Source organism: Eurypyga helias, unplaced genomic scaffold (genome assembly GCF_000690775.1).
Source record: "Eurypyga helias isolate BGI_N326 unplaced genomic scaffold, ASM69077v1 scaffold37283, whole genome shotgun sequence".
NCBI lineage: Eukaryota > Metazoa > Chordata > Aves > Eurypygiformes > Eurypygidae > Eurypyga > Eurypyga helias.
This window is the reverse complement of record NW_010241555.1, coordinates 9,066-30,349: the sequence shown is the minus strand read 5'-3', so window position 1 is coordinate 30,349 and position 21,284 is coordinate 9,066. Positions and strand designations below refer to the sequence as shown.

The following is a 21,284-nucleotide window of genomic DNA, read 5'->3' as shown; positions in this document are numbered from 1 at the left end:
CTAACTGCCTAAATCAAGCAGCCTGTTTCTACTTTTACTAATGCTACTGGCATAATGCTGTTGAACTCGTGGATCTTTGCATTAGTTTAAGAAAGGCACAGAGCCTAGTGATGTATTTATGTAAAAACAAATGGAAACAAGTGGAAAGTGGTATTTCTTGAACCTCTGTGTCCTAAATTCTCTGAGTTTGTTTCTGCTGGAGCCTTTCTGCCTTCAGGTTCAGCGTCCCTGACCTTATTTCAGCCGATGGCTGCCTGTTGAGATGCTGTCACTTGTCCTGATCAGCTGGGTGGTCAGTTCTTGCCCAGCGATTGCCAACAATGGCCGCTCAAAGGGTGAGAGTGTGCAGGTATTGTAGAGGACTTAGCATGTTGGAACATTTGGTGGTGCTAGGAGGGCTTAAACCATACATACAGCACTTCTTCCAATGAATTAGTAGGTCTTACCTGGAATATCCAGCTTTATTTTTGCTCTTAAAGTTTTCTGAGAATTATGTAAGCTGTTTGGTGCATTAAAACTGGATTGTGTTACATGAGGATATGAAAATTGCTGGCTCAGATTATTAATGCTACATACAACCGAGAAGATTGCCAGAAGTCAGAGAGAATATGTTGGAGATTGCTGTTACCAGAGGGTTTGGCAAGGTATCAAAATGAATGCTGTAAATATGGCATAACTGTGATGATAAAAATATCTGAGCCAAAACACTGCGCTGTATATCAGTGCAAAGCATGTCTCACCACAGTAAGGCAATGTGCTCCATGGAGAGGTGACTTATTTATGGAGAAGGCATAGCGATAGGCATGATGCTGAAGAGACAGATCGGGGGGAGCCTTGGTTTTTAAACTATCAATGAGCTCTACTGAGATGCAAATTACTGTTTGTTTTGTCTCTGCTGACAGGTATTGCATTTTTACCTTTGTTATTTTTTTGTTCCTTCTTCAGCATTGCCAGGGCAGGGGGAGGTTCATGTCAAAGGTCATATCTTCTGGAGTTGGTGCTGAAAAAAGACCAGTTGTGTAACAGCCTTAGCTGGATTTACACTGTTATGTAATGTCAAAAGCATTAGGAATGTGAATGCATTCTCCGTTGTCTTCCTTGCTAGTGGAAAGACTGGGGAGGATGTTGGTGTTATGGGATTTACAGAGAAAACACAATATTGGTTGGAATGCCAAAATCGGTGGTGTTTCAGCCAATTCCCAGAAAGTGTGTTCTGACCAACATAATGCTCAGAAATATATAGGGGACTGTAGTGTTTCCTCATTAAAGTCGGGTCTGTCTGCTGTTGGGGCTTTTGGAACTATTAACAGTTCTATGCAGTGTGAAGAACGTGCAGCAGAAAGGTGAGCCATGGAGATGATTTTCATGAAGCTAAATAGGCCTGTGAATAAAATGAACTCCAAGGTGTCTTTTTCAAACAATTAGTTCCGAAGGTTGTCTGCAAAGTATTTTACAAGGTATGGTCAACCTGTACATGAATAGGTTTTGCTACCATAATAGGACAATAATAGTAAAAGGACCTTTTACACCTGGAAGACAAGCCTTGGACTTCATTTTGTCATCAGCAAAAATTCCCCTTGTGCTGAATGGTTTAGGAAACTTCTCTGTTAGGAAAATGTCAAAAGAGTTATATGCAATAATGTAGGCATTTTAAGAAATGCCTATATATGTGTATATACACGCACACACACAACTATTAGAATCTTTGGGTTTTTTTCCCCATAGGCAACACTTTTCAAAAAGCTACATGCTCATAGTTTGTCTGAAGCATCATTAATATCAATTTTAGGTTCTCATCCCACTCCAGTTTATGTGAGTTTGTCCGTTGACAGCAAGAGAATGACAGAGCTGCTAAGCTAGGTAAACTAAAGAATGAGGCCTCAGTGAAATAAGAACACTGCGAGGTTGCAGTGTCCAGGGATGGGGGCACCAGGGCTGAGAAGAAAAGAGATCCAGTGAAAACAATCTTTTCAGTGGTCTTTGTATTCTGCCAGAAGAAGTAAAACGGGCATCAGCAGTGCTCCTACCTTTCTAATTATAATTTGTGCTCTTTCTGTCACTGCTGCAACGTTTTAGCCCTTGTTGCCTTTCAACATTGCGCATGTGATTCATTCAGCTTATCTAACTCTGTTTTTCTAGGAGGTATGTTACCGTGGTCTAAGTTGCTCCCTGTAGCCTGCCTTGCTGTCAGTGAAAAGAGACAAGCACCTTCCCAGGAGGAACCCTTTCACTTGGCAGTTTTAGAACTTGTTAGGTCGGTCGTCTGTAAGAGATTTTTTTGGCGTAGGGACATAAAATAAAAAGTATTTGTTTGGGGAAAAATTAATTGTTGATGGACTATTGTCTGAAAGAACAGAGCATGACTTGGCATCTGCCTTCTAACCTGTGGTTTGTAAAACACAGTCCTCAACACAGCACTTTGAGCAGTAGGTACTGGTAGGTATGAAAGGGCACTATGTAAAATGTGATGTGCCGTATTGCAAATGTTAATCTTCTCTTATTTTCCCTCCTGCATCCACAGAGTTTTATTGCTTTCATATACCTAAAAGTAAGAAGAAAATAGTCTGTTTCAGGAATTAGGCAGTGGGGGTTTTTTTTATTAATCTCCAGTGTATTTTGGTACACATTTGCAGTCTCGCAGATTTTTGTTCAAAGGAGAAGTAGAATCAGTGGAACTGTATTTCTGAATTTTTCATGATCATTTCTTCAGTTCTTGCCTGCCAACGCACACCACAGGATACAGTCTGATTATAATGTGCTCTGCTTTTGTTACTAGGTCAGTACTTCTAATTCTGAGCTTGTCTGCGTCACGGGGAGTATCAGATAATTTACTCGGAAGGAAGCCTCTGCCATGCTCAGAGTTAGTTTACTCAGCAAAAAAGCATCTGTGCAGAAATTCTTATTGATTACTCTGAGAATGCAGCTTAACTGTACTGAAGGGTCTGTGTGGGTCAGAGCATATATTCCAGACCAGTAAATTAGGATGATTCTGTGTTTGAGTGTGTATGCTATACCTTAAACGACTGACTTCTAAAAGGATCCAGCGCTGTTAAGAATATGTATTCACTGCCTAGATTTTTTCATCTTTCTTTCTCTGTCTCTCCCAAAACCTTCTTTCTTTAAAGAAACTCAAAAGTAAAACTGTAGCGTATGGAAACAGATTTGATCAATTTTGTCTCATTTGACATCAATAAATCATTTTGAAGTGCATCTTTTAAACTCTGCTCTTCCATGCATATACATTTATCTGTCCTGATTCTTTTCTACGCTTTAGACAGTGGATTTTACTACCAAGTAAGTGTCTATTTCAGGAATGTAAATGTGAATTGACAGAGAATGTATCAAACAGGTATTCAAAAAATCACTGCATTCTACTTCTAAACAGCTTGCGCTGACCCACTCGAGGGGTGTTTTCTGCAAGGGGGAGGGACGCAGTGAAGGATTGCCCTGGAGAGTGTTTTGCTCACATTAGGATTAAACTGCACTTGGGAAGCTGTGCAGAAGCGGGCATCTTTGACATTTGTTACTGCGTTTCTTAACCTTTCAGAGGATGTGACTTTAAGATGTGGAAATAAGGGAAAAAGCAGTTAATTGCAGAGGATTCTAGCCTCTCCTTTTTAATACTTATGACTCTCTCTGTTCTATTTTTTGTTTCCAGTTACAAGAAAACACATGAGACCCTGAGCCATGCAGGACAAAAAGCAACAGCAGCTATCAGCAATGTGGGAACTGCTATCAGCAAGAAGTTTGGAGATATGAGGTATAGGGATCTACTGCTTCTCTGGTCTGATATTGAGGACAGAAAGTATAAGTCATGTCAGCTCTATTCCTTTTACTTTAGTGTTTTAAAGGTTCAAGTACTTTGTAGTCAGAATTTTATAACATTCATGGTTTCAACCAAATAGGGATAACGATGAATGAAGAGATTAATCTTTTTTGAGTCCTGGTTTAAAAAAAAAAACCTGTGATTTGAAATCCTTTTGGAATAACTTTGCAAGCTCAAGGAAATATACAAGTAAAATGGAACACAAAATTGCTGTTAGATTTTTATTAACTCAGTTTTATTCATATATGGATTCTGGAGACCAACATCATCAAGCCTTGTAGCTGCTTGTGGAAAGATAAATCAAAAAAATGTCAGGCTTTTTCTTTCAGCAGCTTTTTTGAGATGTGCAAAGGCAAAGTTTTGTTCTGCAGTTTTATGTATGAAAAAAGGTATAATGAAAGTAACACGAGTTGAGGTCAGGAGAACCGTCCCTTAAATGCAACTTAAATGTCTTTATATGCTGATGTATGTTTAAAAGTGTTGGTCTTAAAAGTTCCTCAGAATGAAAGCATAAACAAAGAAATTGTACACTGTAAACCAGTACTTCAGTTTTCAGCTTGGTAGCAGGATCACAGAACTTTCAACTTCCTTTCAGGTGACTTAGGGAATTGATTTTTTGTGATGAAATATAAGGACAAGGGTAAGTGCAATATATTGTTTGAGCTGCAGAATTAGGGTCTTATGTATTAGACATACTGGTATGTACTCACTTCTTTGGTCATTTTTTTTGAGTATGAGGTAACCGTATCCTAAGATCTGTGTAACTCCATTTTACAGTATTTCAAATATATATATATATATATGTATATTTTTTCCCTCTACAAATGGCTGAAGTATAATTCTTGGCAGCTAAAACTTTTTTCTACTTTTTTACTTTCAATCTGAGTCTTAAGAAATCTTTAGAGTCCCTCGTTTTTACCTACCTCTTACAGCTTGATAAACCCGTTACGGAAGTTCTACAGGTTTTCGAGGTGAAACTAAAAAAGGAAAATGTTCATCACTGTATGATCTGCTTTACAATGTCTTTTTCCACACTGCAGTTTAAAATGGTAATCTAGCGAGTAACTTGCAACCAGGGTATGAACACAAACTAAGAATTGTTTGACTCGATACAGTTAAACATCCATAGTATATGCCTAGAAAAGGATGTAAGAATAAGGAGGCATGCAGCTACATTTTCCTAGTACATATTTTTAGCATTCAGCAATCTGAGAGCTGAAAACTTTCTAAAACAAAGGTTTGAGCTTTCATTTAAAAGTCTTTTGAAGGGTTTTTCTTCATGAATTAATTTTTTTCTTTCATAAATTTATTCTAACTTGTATGAGCTTTTGACATTTGTAACACATGTCTCCCCAGAGAACGAATGGTTATGTGGTAAAGAAGTGTGTGGTTTATTTGTTCATTCATTCCCTGTTTTGGGTCTCCCTGGCCTTTCCTTTGATGCCTTCTGGCTCTGCTGTTGTGAGGAACAGTGAGCGTAGGTCCCTCTGCTGTCCTTCGCACCACTCATGACTTCCGATGGTTCTATCGTATTTCACTGCAGTTTCCTCTTTTCCAGGCTGAGGCTGCAGTCGCATGAGTTGCTTTCACAAGCCTTTTTCCTTAGTTCCTTTTTCTTACTGCCTTCCCTGCATTCATAGCTGTATTGGGTGTTCTTGAGAAAGGCATGAGATGGGTGTGCTGCATGTGGCACCCACACATCCTCTGCGTCTCTTTCTGTTCTTTCCTAATGTTTCCTCCTGTAAGAAAGGCAAGCCCACTGCTCAGTGAACGGGTCCTGCTGCTTCTTCCGTGCTTTAGATCCTGCAGCAGTGAGCAGAGAGTTGGTGTGCAAGTACCTTGAACACTGGCTCTTGGTCACGGAGGGGAGGATGACTAACAATTCAGTGCTTCTCAGGCCCTGTTGCTTGTGCTTTGACAGGGCGTGAGATTGACTGCAAAGGCAGGTATGTCTTTGCATGTTTTTCCTTCAATATTTCCCTTAATTAATCGCAGTTACCAAATTCCTTTGTCTTACTGGTTGGTATCAGTCCCCACCTCCATGGTGATCATGCTTCTGACTAGCGCTTGGAAAGCGGCTGGGTGGTATCTATCCCATTAGCCGAGGACTCAAAGCAGAGGCTAAATCCACAAGCATTTTGATTAATCAAGAAGCTTGTTTCTAGTGGCTTTCTTTGATCAAAATTATTACATTGAACGTGGTTGGGAATTTTCCAGGAAAATATGAACTACTGTCCTGCCATTTTTTGTGGATTGTTACTCTTTCTTGACACTTGATGGTGAAGAAGCAAGCAGTATAGCCAGTATCCCATATTTGCACAGCGCGTGGCATGACTTGGCCCTTCCCTATCTGCTGAACATCCTCAGTCTGGAGTGATGGTCAGTATGCTTCCCTCAGCAACAAAGCTGGCCGAAGATCTCTGCTCCACCCGGGCAGGTGCAGTTCTGTGTGGGGTCACAGTGTTAAACCTTATCACTTCAATGACCTGGTTTTAAAAATCTTCCCCTCTCTCACTCCAATGCCAGCCATGTTTGGGGGAGTAAGCTTGTACAGGGGCGTGCATTCTTTGTTTCATTGTTTGCTTGCTTTTTTGCTAATCCAAATGGTTTTATTTCAGTGATCTAGTATATGGATTATCACCGCCCACTCCCATAATGCTGATTTAAACACATCAGGCTCTGGCTTAATTCTCTGGTTAGGCATTAAGTCTGATAGTCACCAGTGGCATCCAGATGCAAATCCCTGTTTTGCTTTCATTCAGAGCAGACACTTGAAACTGATTTCTGAAATTCAGACGATCATCATAATTCCCAGTATGTTCAGCAGTCTGGAGTGTTTGTCTTCTACACCCCTGCTCTTGGTGGTGGTTATTTGAAAGGGCTTCTAGTCAGCCTGACTCTAAACATTGAAGCCTGCCTGCCTTGTGAAACAAAATTCTGCTTTCCAGGTGCCTGCTATGGCAACTGTACGGACCACCACATAAAACACATCTATTAATTAAGCCCCTGAACATACAGGGGCTTAATTAATAACCTGAAAGATATTTCATCTTGTACAGGCTCTGAAAATATTTAGTAAAATATCATATATCAGCGATAGGTCAGATAGACTTCCCCAAATGTGCTATTCTGCTGTGTTAGAATTCAAGAAGATGAAATCTACAAAAAGGAAAGAAAAATGACAAAATCCCATGTGTCTTAAAGAACAGAGAAGCCACCCCTTTGGGGAAAAGTGCTTTTCATGTAACTGCTGTGCTTCTCTTTCATCCCCACCCCAGCTTCCCAGTGTCACAGCTCATTCATTTTGTGCATGAATTATCATTAGCATTTTACATCTTCTAAATTTTGGTATTCATTATTAGTGGTTGTAAGGTCTCTTTGTAATTGTAACGCATTCTATTTAATATTATCATGTTACTAGAAATACCAGGAAAGCATACAAAGCCAGTATAGACATACTTTTGCTTTGGGATACAAACCAGGCACTAGTAACACAGCTAAGATAATAGATTCTTTGTGAATCGCCCTTGTGATTAGTGATATGCCATCAGGATTTTTTTTGTTGCCCCTCCAATTCCTATTATCTCCTTTAACATTTTCTGACATGTAGAAGGAAGGGAAAGGGGAGGAGGGGTGTCCCACGTCACTCGTCGGGAAGTCGCGTGGCTCACGTCTCCGAGAAGCAGCGGTTAGGCTGACATTCAGCATGGCTCTTGCCATGCAGAGCACAGGTGTGATACGGAGTGCAGGGTATTCATCCCTCGCTCCTTTGCATCCTGGCAAAGTTTGGATCTTTTCATGCAGTGCGGCTGTCCGTGTGGATCTGAGGGTTTCAGCCCTGCTGATGGCCTTTTTAGAAACGAGGTGTGATACCGAGCAGGAGACTTCCTGATATTTTTGTTTGCTTAAAAAAAAAATATTTAAAAAGGAATCGATGTACACTACACTACTGCGTGTACTCTACCACATACATTACTGCCACGCAAGAAAATGCACTTAAAGATTAAGCTAACAAAGGCATGCATGCAAATTAGGATGTCAGCAGTTCTGCTGCTCATACATCCTTCATTCAGCTGTCTCGCTCGTTTTCTCTAATTGCATGATCACACAGACCCCTTTCAAATTCAGTGCCTGGGATGAGCCAGCTCTAAAGATGAATAAAGGTAGTATTTTGCTGTGTTAGAATTCAGGTAGATGAATTCCTGCCGGGAGTTAGAAGGCACTTGTGGAAAGAGACAGAAGACTGTAGGGAGGGACAGCTTGGGGACATGACTGTAGGAGTTGAATGCGCCCCTCAGAGAGAACGGGAATCAGCACAGGAGGCACATGAGGTTCCAGAGGGGTGGAAGAAGGCAAAGTTCATCCCCCTGGAAAAAGGCAAGGGCAGTTGTGGAAAATACAAAGCAGATACTGCAGGAGTGCATGAAGCTGTTATTTTCTAATCATCTAGAAGATAGCATGATGGCAAAAGCATAGAAGAGTTTGTCAAGAACTATTATTGTGAACTGACAGCACCTGTCACAGAGGACAGGGGGGAGGCAGGAGATGTGCTAGAGCTTGACTTCAGTAAGGCTGTCCATACTGGTTTTGCTCCTGTAAGTGACCTAGAGAAATACAGCTGAGGTGTTACTGCCTTAGCAGGAAGAGGGCATAGAGAGTTGAAAATGATTTTTAAAGCACAGGTCCCAGCAGCTCAGCATAATGCAGGATTTTCCAGGCAAGTGACCGGAGTTTGTTACTCTTCAGCATTTTCGTTACAGGTTTAGATGATGGCATCATGTGTACACTTGAAATCCCCAGATGACTGCAGTGGGAGGGAATGCAAGCACTTTAGACAGCAGGATCAGAATTCAAGTTTATTTTAAACGACAAAATAAAATTCAGTGTGGGAAAGTGTAAGGTGCCTTGTTGACAGGTGGTTAAAAAACCCAAAAAATCAAAAAAAAACACCCCAAAAAAAGGCAAAGCAGAGATGTGGAGCACTGACCAGCCAGCTGGGCAGTGGCTTTGCAGATTAGGGCCTAGCAAGTGCTAGGCTAGTGGCTCAGGAATGCAGCAGGAGTCAGTGCTGGCATAGCCATTACATGCTTAATTCCATCAAGTGTTGCGGGAATGTTGTCTATAAGGTTCGGGAAAGAATTGCTCTGCTCAGCTCTCATACTCGGAGTACTGGGGCTGGTGAAGGGCACCACTTTTTGGAAGGGTGTGCAGATGAACTGGAAGGAATGGGGAGAAAAATTTTAAAAATTTAAAAATCAGCTTCAGAAAATACAAGCAGTGAGAGTGTTTGAATGAGTTGGCTTTTAGGCTAAGCAAATGTGGCTAAATAATGAACGGAGAGGGAGGATGAGATATCAGGAAAAGTGTTTGGCCATAAAGCTGAACAGGGGCACAGGTTGTTTCTGAAGGCTCTGAAATCTCTGTCATAGGAGGTATTTTGAAGCAGGTTAGGCCAATATCTGTTGGAGATGGCTCAGGTATAATTAATCCGCTGTAGTGCTGTGGGTGTTGATTTTTGCTGTGTATTGTTCTGCCTTTTCGGGGTGTTTTTTGTGTTGTGGTGGAGATTTCGCACAGCCTTTTGCTGTGCATTTCCAGGATATCTGTGATCTAGGGATGACCTGGGAACTTAAAATTGTTGCTGAACTCACTGGGAGATGAATTCCTTGAACTGTTGTAGCTGTCGTACCCCAGACTACCATTTTTAAACCTCCGTCTTGGTCATGTCCCCTCTAAAGCAAATAGTACATTGTCTTGCTTCAGAATGTAATTCCATAAGCGTTTCTTTTGCTGATGGGTGAAGCAGTTGTTTTCTCTCATTTCTAATGACAGTGCCCACTTCCTTTGTGCTGCTTTTTAGAGCTGCATCATGAAGTTAAGCCTTCAATAAGCTTCAAAGCCTAAAACCACAGAAACAAAAAACAAATTACAGTGACTCAGGAGGGCTATAGAGGAATACTTCTGTATTAATCAGTGGGAACACAGATTTCCTTATCATATGGCTGTGAGAGTATCTACGAGCATGGAGAATGGGGTGTCTCTTACTGGGAGTCAGCAGGTAGTACAAGGAGGCTTCATATGGCAAGGGTATTACATAATCTGGTGTAAGCAGGAACGTGTTGTGAAGATAAATCCATGGATGTTTGAGAAGCACCAGTATACATGATGATGATATGTAAATCAGTGCTTTCCGTCAGAGCAAGGTATGAATGTTGTGCAGTAAATAATGCACCACACTGCATTGAAAAAGGATGCAAAAAGTACATACTGAAGAGATGCTCATTAAGTGTGCACCATCTCTCTGGCTCACCGCGTGAGGCAGGTGTTCCCTTGAAGTGGTCTGTAATTAAAGACTGCATCAATAACGCACAGATGAAAGAGAGGCTGTCTGCCTCATCGTTTCTCGACTGCGGATCCTTAATGACATCCTTTAAATATTGTATGTCAGTGTGCATCTCCCAGTTCTGCCACCTTAATTAAGTTTCTTGTGAGCTGGAAAACAGCGTCGAAGTGTTTCAAGTATTGTTTTCAACAAGGAAGAAGTATTTTAGAGAATGTCATTTTAGGAATTAAAAGCCCCTTATTTTTTCCATACTTTTCTCAACCTAGAGATGTGATGAAGAAATCTGCGGGCGGCAAGACCTTTGCTGCTGGCATACACGTACAATTCCAGTTCACCTAAACTTTAATGAGATTAAGGTACGATTTGGGGAGGGAAATCAGTTAGCATTGTTTACATCTGATGTCATGAGGAGAACACGAAATTTAGCAGACAGAACTCCCGTTCTGCGTTGCACACACAGTAGGCGACTGCATAGTGAAGGAGTGGGTGACTGCTTGTGCTTTGAAGGAATCTTGCCTGATCCATGTCCTAGTGTGAATTCCAGCATCAAGGTTTGAATGCAAGTGATTGTATTTTTCTTCTTGGGTCGTCTGACATGCTACAGATGTACATACGTATTTTAGTTACGTTTTCATAATACTTCTAACTTTTGCTTTTCTTTCCTCATGCATCCACCACAGATCGCATTCAATTGGGTAAGACATGTTACTCTCCTTGAATACTGCCTCTGTATGGGATTTCTTTTATGGAATGTAATGCAGTAACCGCTTTCCTTTCAGCATTGTTCTATTTGATGAAAATATATGCTCCTTAAACTGTAATGCCTCATTTTTACAGCATGGTGAGTATAATGAGAAAGGACTGGACTAAGTGTTTGCCTTGCTCTTGAGTAGATTAATCTCAAATTCAAATAATGATCACATACAAAAGGTGTTGCTCTTAGGAAAACCTATTAATACATAATACCGTTTTCTCAACCATCTTTTTCTGTCAGAGGTTGGAACATAAACAGCAAATGTTCAGTAAAAATTCTATTCAGCCTGCAGAGTTTTGTAAAGACTGTACAAAGAATTTAATTACCTCCTCTTCAATAAAGCAAAAGTATATTAGTCATGAAGTGTTCACAGTCACTCTTTAAGATTCGTGAGTCCCGGGGAAATTTTCAGCAGTAGGCCAAGTTCTTAACACAATTAAAAGGGTTCTTTATATTCAGAGCTTGAATGTATTGATGCTGTAAAGCACTTCAGTATACGATGAATTATAAAACAAATTTATGTGTGCTGAAAGGTTCTGTAAGTAGTCTGACTTTACATCAGTTGATCCAGCAGAGGGGCTGAACAGCCCCAAACCCCCTGCAGTCCCTCCAGCCTTGTAGCATCGGCAGTGCACCGGACAGCTCAAGAACAACTTTTCTGTTTGGCTGAGTAATCCTAACATGGACTCTTTCTTCACTGAGAAAGCTTCAGAATGGGGCATAGATTGACCTCTCCATCTCACTCTGACATGAAACCAAAATGTAATGTTTAGCAACCTTTGTCAGGAAGGATTTCTGTTCTCTGCCTGTGTGCTGATCGCTGTCACAGACATGTGTCTTTAAAAAAGCTTTATGTTTTAGGCTTCTAGTAAAAGATGTCACAGTTCTTATAACTTGTGTCCTTACCTCTTTAAAGGAATGAACAGATGAACTCAGTGAAATGTGCGCTTTGTATTTAGATTGTCTGTCACATGCCATCTCTCAGCTCTGTGAATTTAATTTGGGCCAATGTAATCTTATTTGGACCTTCGTATTTGGACTGTTTTCCTACTAGGAGAGGAGCAGCCTATGCTGAAATACTTCCAAATTGTTATTTTTGCCTATTTGTCATGTGTTACAAGACTAAAATGGCAAGCATGCTTGTTTAATTTAAGTAGGATTGTTAAAGATTTGCTGCACTTGTGAAATGTTTGGGCTAATCTTTCATAAGTCTTAAAAATGACGGGAAAAAATGAACATGAAACATTTGCATTGTCTGCTGTCAGTTCTTGTCCATCCGAGCTTAGCAGAAGCCTTAAAATACACACACCAGCAAACAGTTGGTATAAGATCTCTGCCCTACCTGCTTGCCAAATAGCTCTTTCCTCTCCCTGCCCCCATTTCTGCATCTTGATCCTGGGAAAATAATAAATATGTGGGCGTGTAGACACAGCACCGCTCTGAATTTGTATAGTTTAGAACAAACGCACGTGCTGTTTATATGAGAGCGTTCATGTTTTAATGCTGCAATCGTGCTTTGCTTGGTTGCAGCCAAACGTCAGTGTCCCTTAAAGTTCTCACTGTTCTCAGTCAGACCAGGCCGCAGCTGTCAGTCTCCTCTGAAAGTAGCCGAGGATGAATTTTTGAACCAATACATACTGTGGCAGTGCACAGTTTACGTAAAATGTTCTGATGGAAACATGCTTACGGACAGTTCTTACACTTCAAATGAAGGTTCGTATTCCGAACAGGCCTGATGCTTCCCAGCAGTCGGAGCAGGTGATGCTGTGAGAGCGGAGTTGGCCGGGGTGGGAGGATGTGGCTAATGTAAGTAGGTCAGGCGGTTAGGGTGAGCAGCCATCTGCAAGGTAGAAGGTGTGCAAGGTGATTTGGGGGTCTCTGAGTGACACAGCGGCTCTGTCCTCCACGTGCCAACCTTCCAGTACTCTTGCTGCTGGGAAGCCTGAGGAGGGAAGTGTCTCAAGGAGAGCTGAACGAGAGCTGCGGAAAACAGCTTCCTACCCTTGGTAGTGTTGAGGTGTGAAGGAGGAGGTGAAACCTCCTAGAGGGATGGGGACGGCAACTGCTGCAGCTGAGAGCTGCCTCTCAGGTTGCAGAAACCCACTGTTCAGGTAGTGGGTTGTGCAGGAGCCTGTGCAAACTGGGTGGCCAGCACGGGCTGTTTGGACTGTGCGTGCAGCAAAGGCAGGCAGTTGCCTTACTTCCCTACAAACTGAGGCCTACTTAGCACAAACCTGAGGCGTGCTGCGCTCAGAGAGCTTGTCGTCTGTCAGTGCGGAGCGCGGAGGTAGCTCTCCATTCCCTGTCGCATGTTGTCTCTGTCATTTCGGTGGGTACTGTCAGGAGCTGTTCCGCAGCATTCTTTGGAGCGCTACTGAACTGCTGACATGAGAATGTGTTGGGAAGGTCTTCAGGGCTGAAAGTGAGCTGGAATTCACAGGTGAGTTCGACACGCTGTTGCCACCAGGAGAGGAAGCGTACCAGCGCTCTTGAAAATACATGTCTAAAGTCAAGTTAAAAAAATTAAAATGGTATGTTGTAATCATGGTGTAAACTGGATTTTACAGCTTTTTTTCCTTTTGTTTTCATCCCACAGTTACTCTATTCGCCATTCCATCAGCATGCCTGCGATGAGGTAATATGCCACCCATATTCTGTTTGCTATGGTGATGGTCAGCAGTGTAATGAGGAGGGATTTGCATGCTTTGATCCTGATCCTTCAGTTTTTAGTTGGATGAATAGTCCCACTTAAATCAATTAAGGTTATTCATGTAGATAAGGGCTGCAGGACGGGCCATCTGTGGGTTTTTTCCTTTTAATTGTATTAACTGTTAAATCCCTTGTACAAGCCTCAGAGTAAACGTAGCAGTTCTGAGATGCATTCGGGTAGCTGATTGTTATCAGGTTTGTATTACTGAATCTGAAATTCAGTTGTTTTGCTGTCTCTAGAACATCATCCAAAGCCCATTACCGCCAGAGATGCTTTCCACTCCAGCAGGCTTTGGCTCATGCTCCTATGGAGGGATTTTATATGAGTCCTTTCATATTTTAATGGCTATAATCATGCTTTACTTGACTGCAGCCAAATATTGATGTCTGTTCAAGTAAAGCTCTGACTGTTTTCAATAAAATTAGGATCCAGCTTTTTTTTTCCGCTGTAAATACATGAATATCCCCACTCCCTGCCAAGCACGTGGGGAAAACAAATCTTCTAACTGTGGGATGGATGCTAATTCATTCAGCTTCAGCAGGTGGATAGTTTAAGGCAAGCATTCACCGGTGTGACCTGTGGGTCAAGTGTAAGTTGTAAAACGCAATTTCTCTCTCCTCCTGACACTTCTTGCCATGTGAACAGTTTGTCACCTGTTTAACAGAAGCCAAAAGTAAACCTGCATTATTTTTTCCAGTTGGCTTCATTCGCCCTTTCCTTAAATTAGGGTCAGTTTAACTTAGCCTGATGAGATATGTGATGTAAATGTATTTGCAGAAATAGAGGCGGGCATCACGCGCCTGGGAATGCGCAAAGCGGATGAACTGGAACGCTACGGTTTCAGAGCCATTGGCTTCATCGCTTTTCTCCTGCCTGTGTCTGCCTCTCCCCATGGCTGACACAGGCAGGAGCACCTGCCAGGGTAAAGTGGTTCTGCCTCGTTGTCCCGCTGTGAGGGCACCCTCCGTTGTGGCAAAAGACCACTGCTGTGTTTTAGGTCACGTAGGAACCAATCTTTGTCTTTGAAAGCAGCAGGGATACACCTGCGGTCACAAAATCAGAGTGGGGAGTCATGGTTCCTCAAAGAAAGCTGGGACCTGCTTCTATGGACCTCTAATCTCCTTCATCCTAGGCTCAGGACATTGAACTCCCATCTTTTTAGTTATGTCAGTTGTACACTAGCTAGTCAGCTGAAATAAAATGTTAACTTCATTACAGCAACCACAGAAATGGATAAAACCAGAGAAATGCAGCACCGCAGCTGGCGTTTGCTGGTTGTTCTTCTGAGAACATGATTGTTGTGTGAAGAAAATTAACTCTGTCTTGATTAAAACCAGCACAAGGGTAAATATATCAGAGGGTAGGCAGGCCAGTCACTGGTTTCAGTTACTAGACGGGTTCTGCTTTTGCAAATTTGTAGCTAAAAAAGTACTCATCCAATTACCATAATTGGATTTGACTGACAGAGCACAAGTGGCTGTTCGTACCCTGTCAGTGCACAGCCCTGTGCTGCCAGCCAGCCTGCCTTCGTTCTGTCCAGCACTGTTGCCTGATTAAACTCTGGAGTTACCCCATTAACGTTTGTGACTGACTCTTCTTTCCTTCAACTTTTTCTCCTAGGAATTCTCCAACTTTCAAATCGTTTGAGGAGAAGGTTGAGACCACTGTCACAAGCCTTAAGGTAAAGGCTGGAGACAGAGTTACATGGATTGCATGCTTAGCTGTTCCTATGGTCTGTACAGGGTAGCGATTGAATTTGCTGTTCCAACAAGCACTTCACAGAAGTGCAAGGAAGCAGAGGCATCTCGTGGGGTGTGAGCACGGCTGCTCACGCTGTGCACGGCAGAGCCAAGGGCAGGTGGGAGGTCAGATTGTGAAAGCGGTGTGGCCTTGTGAGTTTTGCGACGTGCCCTGCCAGACAGGCGCAGCCACGTGCTTTGAGGGGTGAACTTCCCTCCCTGAGCTACGCTCCGGTCAGATCCAGAGGAGCACTCACCACGTGCCCCTTACCCAGCTGGGGGAGCTGCTGTATAACGGGTGTGATTCACGCTACCTGCGTGGCTCTTGGCTCCAAACTCCTCTGTCTCTACTTTCTCACCACTCACAAGCTAGAAGAAACTGCATTGGAAAAGGGCAGTGCTGTTTGTACCCATTCAGTCACTAAACCTACCCTTAAAAGCTTTCAGTGGTACCTCTAGCTCCCAAATTTGCTTCTAGACTCCACAAATGCATTCCTTCTCCAGTTATGTCAAGTCTGTGAGTGGGACAGCGTAAAGCCTTGTGCTTTGCTTTGAGGGCTAAAGGACGAGTCTGAGTGCTGTCCTTTCTGCCTGAGGATGTCTGTTCCCAGTCACCTCTGTGTCATTGAGAAGGAGGAGAAATCAGTTCAAACTGCAGAGCTCTGAAGACCCTTTCTTCTCACAGTGCTCTGCTTGGGGAGCCTGATCTTATTTCGCTGATTAAGCAAAGGGGTTCTTCTGGCGGAGACTGTTTGTCGTGCCAGCCCTTCGCCTGTCGTGTTCAGGGTGCTCAGACCATCCTTTAAGGAATCTTTAGTTAACCAGCTTAACTCAGCGCTGCGCTGCTTTTTCCCTGCCTCTCTGCCGAGGTTTGGAAGATGGGGGCAAGGGAGAAGTCGGAGGCTGTCCTTTCAATTCTAGGATTCTGTTGTGGTCTGAAAAAGTGAACAGCTTCCCCGAGAGACTCCTGACAAAGGAAGAGAACAGCAGTAGTCTTGTCATCTCCCCCCACCTCCCACATTAGCCACAGACCACCACTGGTCCTACAGTGTCCTCTAGTCAGCCAAAACGGATGTTCAGGTTACAGACTTTTAGAAGTCACGTTTCAAATTGGATTTTATTTGCTCTTGCAGTTTGGACTTTGGGTTGCAGCTTTCTCAGGAGAGAGTGTTGGTTCAGCTTTCCCTGGAAATCAACAGAACCTGGGTGCCTGACTCTCTCCGACTTTTCTGAAAATCAGGCACTGACGAATTTAAAGTTTGCGTAAACGCTGGGTGCTGGCCAGGGGCGTTCAGTGAAGTGACTTGCGTCGTTCTTGTTTCCAGATGGAACAGTAGGCAGAAAAACAAACAGCAAATGAAACTGCATCTGAATATTTCTGATTTTGATGTGTCCAGATTCCGATGCACCTTATCTGAGTCATCCGAAATCGTGCAGGAATAGTCTACTTCCACAGTCACTCTGATCAGTCTGAATCAATGTGCTTTTGAGAATTTTAACTGGCAAATAAAAGACATGAGTTTAGCCATGAAAACTGAGTGGTAGCTTTGCTAGGCAGTGGCCACATTTCACTGCAAGTTCGGGCCCACCAACGTTCAGCAATAAAGGTGTTTTGTGTTGCTGTTTGCAGAAGGCAGTGATGGACCGATAACTTCCTGAGAGTCAGCGCAGCCCACTAGTCTTGATACAGATTTTTACCTCTTGAGATGGGGAGCATTTAATAACCGTGACTCAAACTGTCAGAGCAAATATCAAGCCTACCTACTACCTTATTTTATTGAACTTTCAAGCTAGGCAAGCTCCTGTGCTAGCTGATGAAACAAAGGATTATATAGGATTAATCCTTTGGAAACTAAGGACATAAAGTTCATTTAATTAAAATAATCTTCCTAAGCCCTTAGTGGCTGACAGGCTGGGAAAATGCCAGCTTGTCTTTTAAGTCCTGCTGCAGTTCTGGGATGGAGTAAAAAGTTTTGCCCTATTTTCAGGCTTGAATCGATTTCAAGTGGGCCTATCAGCCCAACCACAAGAGAACGTTCTCTTACTGAGGCGACCCAGTCAAAACAGCTTTGGCTCTTCCTCATTTCCTCTTGACCATTTCCAAATGTTTAGGTAAAGCTCTGTCAGGAAAACTCTGTGGCAGAGGTTTAGTCATATTGGTTTTCCTTTTTAATACTTTGCTGAATTTGTAAACACAAGTGAAGCATTTTGAAAGTAGATGACCTGTGAGCACATAGTCATATACATACATGTTCCATTAATGTAATTGGATGCTTCTCTCCCCTCTCCCCCCCCTCCTCAGGCAGTGCCATGGGCAGCTTTATGTGTCGCTGTCGAGGTAGCTAGGAGTACCTAAAGGGAGATGAGGGGCTGCTTTTGTCCTGCGGTTCCACCTCCTGCCGGAAATCCCAGCAGGGTTTATGTATTTTGAGCAGCTGCGTTACCCTTGCTGGCGGATGGGCCACTTGACCGGCAAAGGAACCACTTCCCTTTAATACCCATCTCTTCTTCAGCCTTCCTAAAACTGGAAAATACCAGTGAGCGTGTAAAAGGTCCACACGAAGGTTTACTGGTAGGCTCCAGGATCCTGCCTGGGATCTGCTTTAGGACTGCTCCTTTTAAGTGTACGATAAATGCCACTGGCAGATTTTATGATTGCAGCCTTGAAGTTTAGAAACTGGGAGAGGAAAGGCGCTGCTTTATTTGACTATTTTTATAGCTTCTGTTCTAAGAAAAACCCACCCCCACATGTTCTCTGCTTCAAACAGTTCCCAGCCCTCCGTGGCCATGGGGTGGAATGCAAGTGGGACTTGGTATGGTGTGAGCAGAGGAACTTGCTGTTCTCTTTGTTTGCCTTGTTTCAGACCAAGGTTGGTGGGACAGGCCACACAGGGGGGAACTTTGAGGAAGTTCTCAGCTCTGCGGCCCACGCCAGTGCTCAGAGCTCTCTTGCTGGCACCCGCCTCCCCGAGAGCGAGGAAGAGCTCCAGTGTTAGACCACAGGACCCCCTGCGCCTCGTCTGCCTCTCTTAAGAGACTTGCCCTCACCACCCCACTTGTGCAACAAGTTTTGTCAGCTTCCAAAAACCGCCGCCCCGGCCTTGTGCTGAAGAAACGCTTCCTCTCTCCATCTGGGTTTTAGACGGGCCGTTGTATCGTCAGGCACTTGGCACGCCGTGCATCCCACACCCAGGTCGTTGACTTACAGTGGGCTGAATTCGATGTTAAGTGACCCAACCAGTGCCCGTTTTAACCTAACCTCCCTCCAACAACCTCCCGGTCTCCATTTCTTACTTCTTTGAGTTTACCGTTTCCTCTCCGTCGGTTTCCAACTCCCCTCTCAGTGCCACGTGGGACGGATGGACCGAGGGCTGCGCACAGATCGCTGCTGCCAGCAGTAGCCCCTGTACCAGCTGGCTGCCAGCCATCCCCGGTGCCCTTTGCTCAGGATCTCTTTCCTAACAGAATTAAATCACTTCCTGTCACAACCGTTTTTTTCTCCTTCACGGCTGCGGTCTGGCATTGCCCTCCACCCGTTAGTGAGCAGAGGCAGCCAGAAAGAGACACCTCGTCACTCGCGCACAGACGGAACCGATCCCAGCTGCTGGCTGAAGAGGATCGTCGTTGCCGGAAGAGCTTCCGTCTGAAACCACGTTGTTTCGCGTGCTGCCCGTGGTTTGATAAGGTCTGACGGTGGAAGTTAGTGACAAAGGGAACTGAAGCGGAGGGAGTCCCTAAGAATTAGTTTTGCCTCCATTCCTTCCCCTCAAAGCCGAGGGAAGGTGGATTTACGCGCCTCGGTCAAGGCACAGCCTGAAGCGAAAGAAACACGGCAGTTGGCTTGAGACGTGCCATAGGTTGGAGAGTCCCTGCCTTCCGGCCGCACCTCCGAACAGCCACCGCCAACCCCCTTCCCCGACACACACATGCACAAGGTGAGCAGGTACTTCCGGCGTCCAACTTCGTGCTTTGCTCCGACATGTACCTCCCTTCCCCGACACACACATGCACAAGGCGAGCAGGTACTTCCGGTGTCCAATTTCGTGCTTTGCTCCGAGATGTACCTCCACCAACCGCGTTGTATCAGCCAGCTCGCCGAGAGCCCGCCCTCCCGCAGCTTCGCTTCAGTGTGTTTCCTTGCATCCCTTTACCGCTCTTTGCCAGGAGAAGAACCGCTTGCTGGTGACACCGCCTCGCTGTCTCGTGAGCATGTGTCCGTCTGCATGCTGCGCCACTCTGGTCGCCGGGCTGCGCCGAGCGAACCTCCCTTGGTCAAGCGTCAGGCAGGTGGGAGAGAGTCCGGCTGCTTTCACAGGGGGTGCGCTGGTTTGAGCGTAGGCCGAAGCTTCAAATCCCTGTTAGCGAGCTGAACTTCCACGCTGCTTAGAGCCTTGCCAGGAAACTTGGCGTCACGTGATTTCTTTTTTCCCTCTGTGGCTTTTGTTACTGTTTTTACGGAGTTGGGAGTCCTTTCGTAATGTCCTACTGGACAGAAGTTAACTTTGGACATATTGCTGTCAAATGCCTCTTCAGTGTGATTTTTAGCATGGAAACAGGTAGTTAGGGGGTTTTAGTAGAGTTTTCTTGTGACAGTTTGCTAGCTTTTGTGGGTTTAAACGTGAATTTATTTAAATAAAAAAGATATTTATGGTCAACTTAGTTTGTGTAAATGAAGTTATCGATATTCTTACCAAAAATAAACTTCTCTCTTACTCTTTTACACTTTGTGATGGTTTCTTTTCAATCCGGTGCGCTTCCAGGTGGTCCTGTGCCCCTCTCAGCCTTGCCCCAACTCTGCAGGGCATCATGGGAAAGGGCAGCAACACAGCCTGCCATTCCTACAGATTTTAAAACCCGTCCGGTCCCTTCTGGACCTGCGATTCCCCATGGAAAGCTGCAGCCCAAGGTTTGAAACCGCTGAGGTTCCACGGAGAGACATGCTTGAGCCGAGTTCAGTGACACGCACGGCAGAAAAGGTCGTCTGGGTCCACTGAGCTTGGTCCCAACCAGCTTAAAACGTGGAGGAGGGGATGTTCTCTCATCGCTGCCAGGTCCGGGCCTAGCGCGCATTTCCTGCACGTGAACACCGCACACCTGTACCGCACGGGGAAGCCTGCAGCCCCACCAGCTGTTGCGGAACCTTGCTGGCACCCCACCGTCACGCTTTCCGATGGTGCTGCTGTCTCCGGCCTCCTTCCAACCAAGGCCTCTTTCTGGCCTTGGTTTTCGCACCCAAAACTGACGCGAGTGCCCCTGCAGCGAGTCGGCGGTGATGTAATGCTACACAAAGTACCCGCTGGCCAAACCAAACCCCACACAACGCGTGCTCAAGCCGCATCCCCGTTTCCCAGGACCATATTTACCTGCCTTGCACTGCTGCCCGGGGCTCAACGCCCCATCCCCAGGATCCCCTGCAGAAGGGCCTGGCGCCAGCCAGCAAAGCCTCCTCCTGCCTCGCGTGCACCGACCACTCCTGCTGGGGTAGCACTTGCGCCGCATCTCCATCCAACATCCTTTTCCGGCCACTTCATCAGGCATGTTCCCGGTTCTGCCTTCCAGCACACCCGCAGACTCCCGTGCTTGGCCTCCAGCGCAAACCGACCGCGACTACGGTTTTCATGCGCCTCAGTGGGACGGAACCGCGGGAGCAAGCGCAGCAGGCCCCGTGCCCTCACACCATGGCAGCCAGCCCCACTGACCCCTCTCCTGCGGCTCAGTGAAGCGCAGCTTCTTCTGCCCAGGTTCCCCGGGGCGCAACCACTGCCGGCAGAGAAGCCAGCCCCAGCTCTCCACCCTACCGTTCTTCCAGGTGGGAGCTGTCATTATCTGCTAACAGTGGCCTCCCTCCCGCCGCAGGTGACACAGCAGTTAGTCGCGCAGTCTCTGGCCTCGCCGTGGCACCCACCGTGCCG

The 21,284-nt window shown here is 44.8% G+C and overlaps 1 protein-coding gene across 5 annotated transcripts in view; it reads left to right on the top strand.

Annotated features, from left to right (window-relative positions):
* TPD52L1 (tumor protein D52-like 1) overlaps positions 1-18,368 on the top strand; it is a 37,074-nt gene extending 18,706 nt beyond the window's left edge. Inside the window, exons 3-7 of one of the 5 annotated variants that reach the window (XM_010148768.1) lie at positions 3,659-3,760; positions 10,850-10,864; positions 13,520-13,558; positions 15,254-15,314; positions 18,237-18,368. In XM_010148768.1, the coding sequence (XP_010147070.1) occupies positions 3,659-3,760; positions 10,850-10,864; positions 13,520-13,558; positions 15,254-15,314; positions 18,237-18,368 (349 nt within the window). Of the gene's footprint in view, positions 1-3,658; positions 3,761-7,037; positions 7,061-9,269; positions 9,273-9,877; positions 9,885-10,849; positions 10,865-13,519; positions 13,563-15,253; positions 15,315-18,236 lie in introns of those variants that run through there. The other 4 variants (XM_010148769.1, XM_010148771.1, XM_010148773.1 and 1 more) reach the window with 4 other exon arrangements.
* Positions 18,369-21,284: the final 2,916 nt, after the last annotated feature.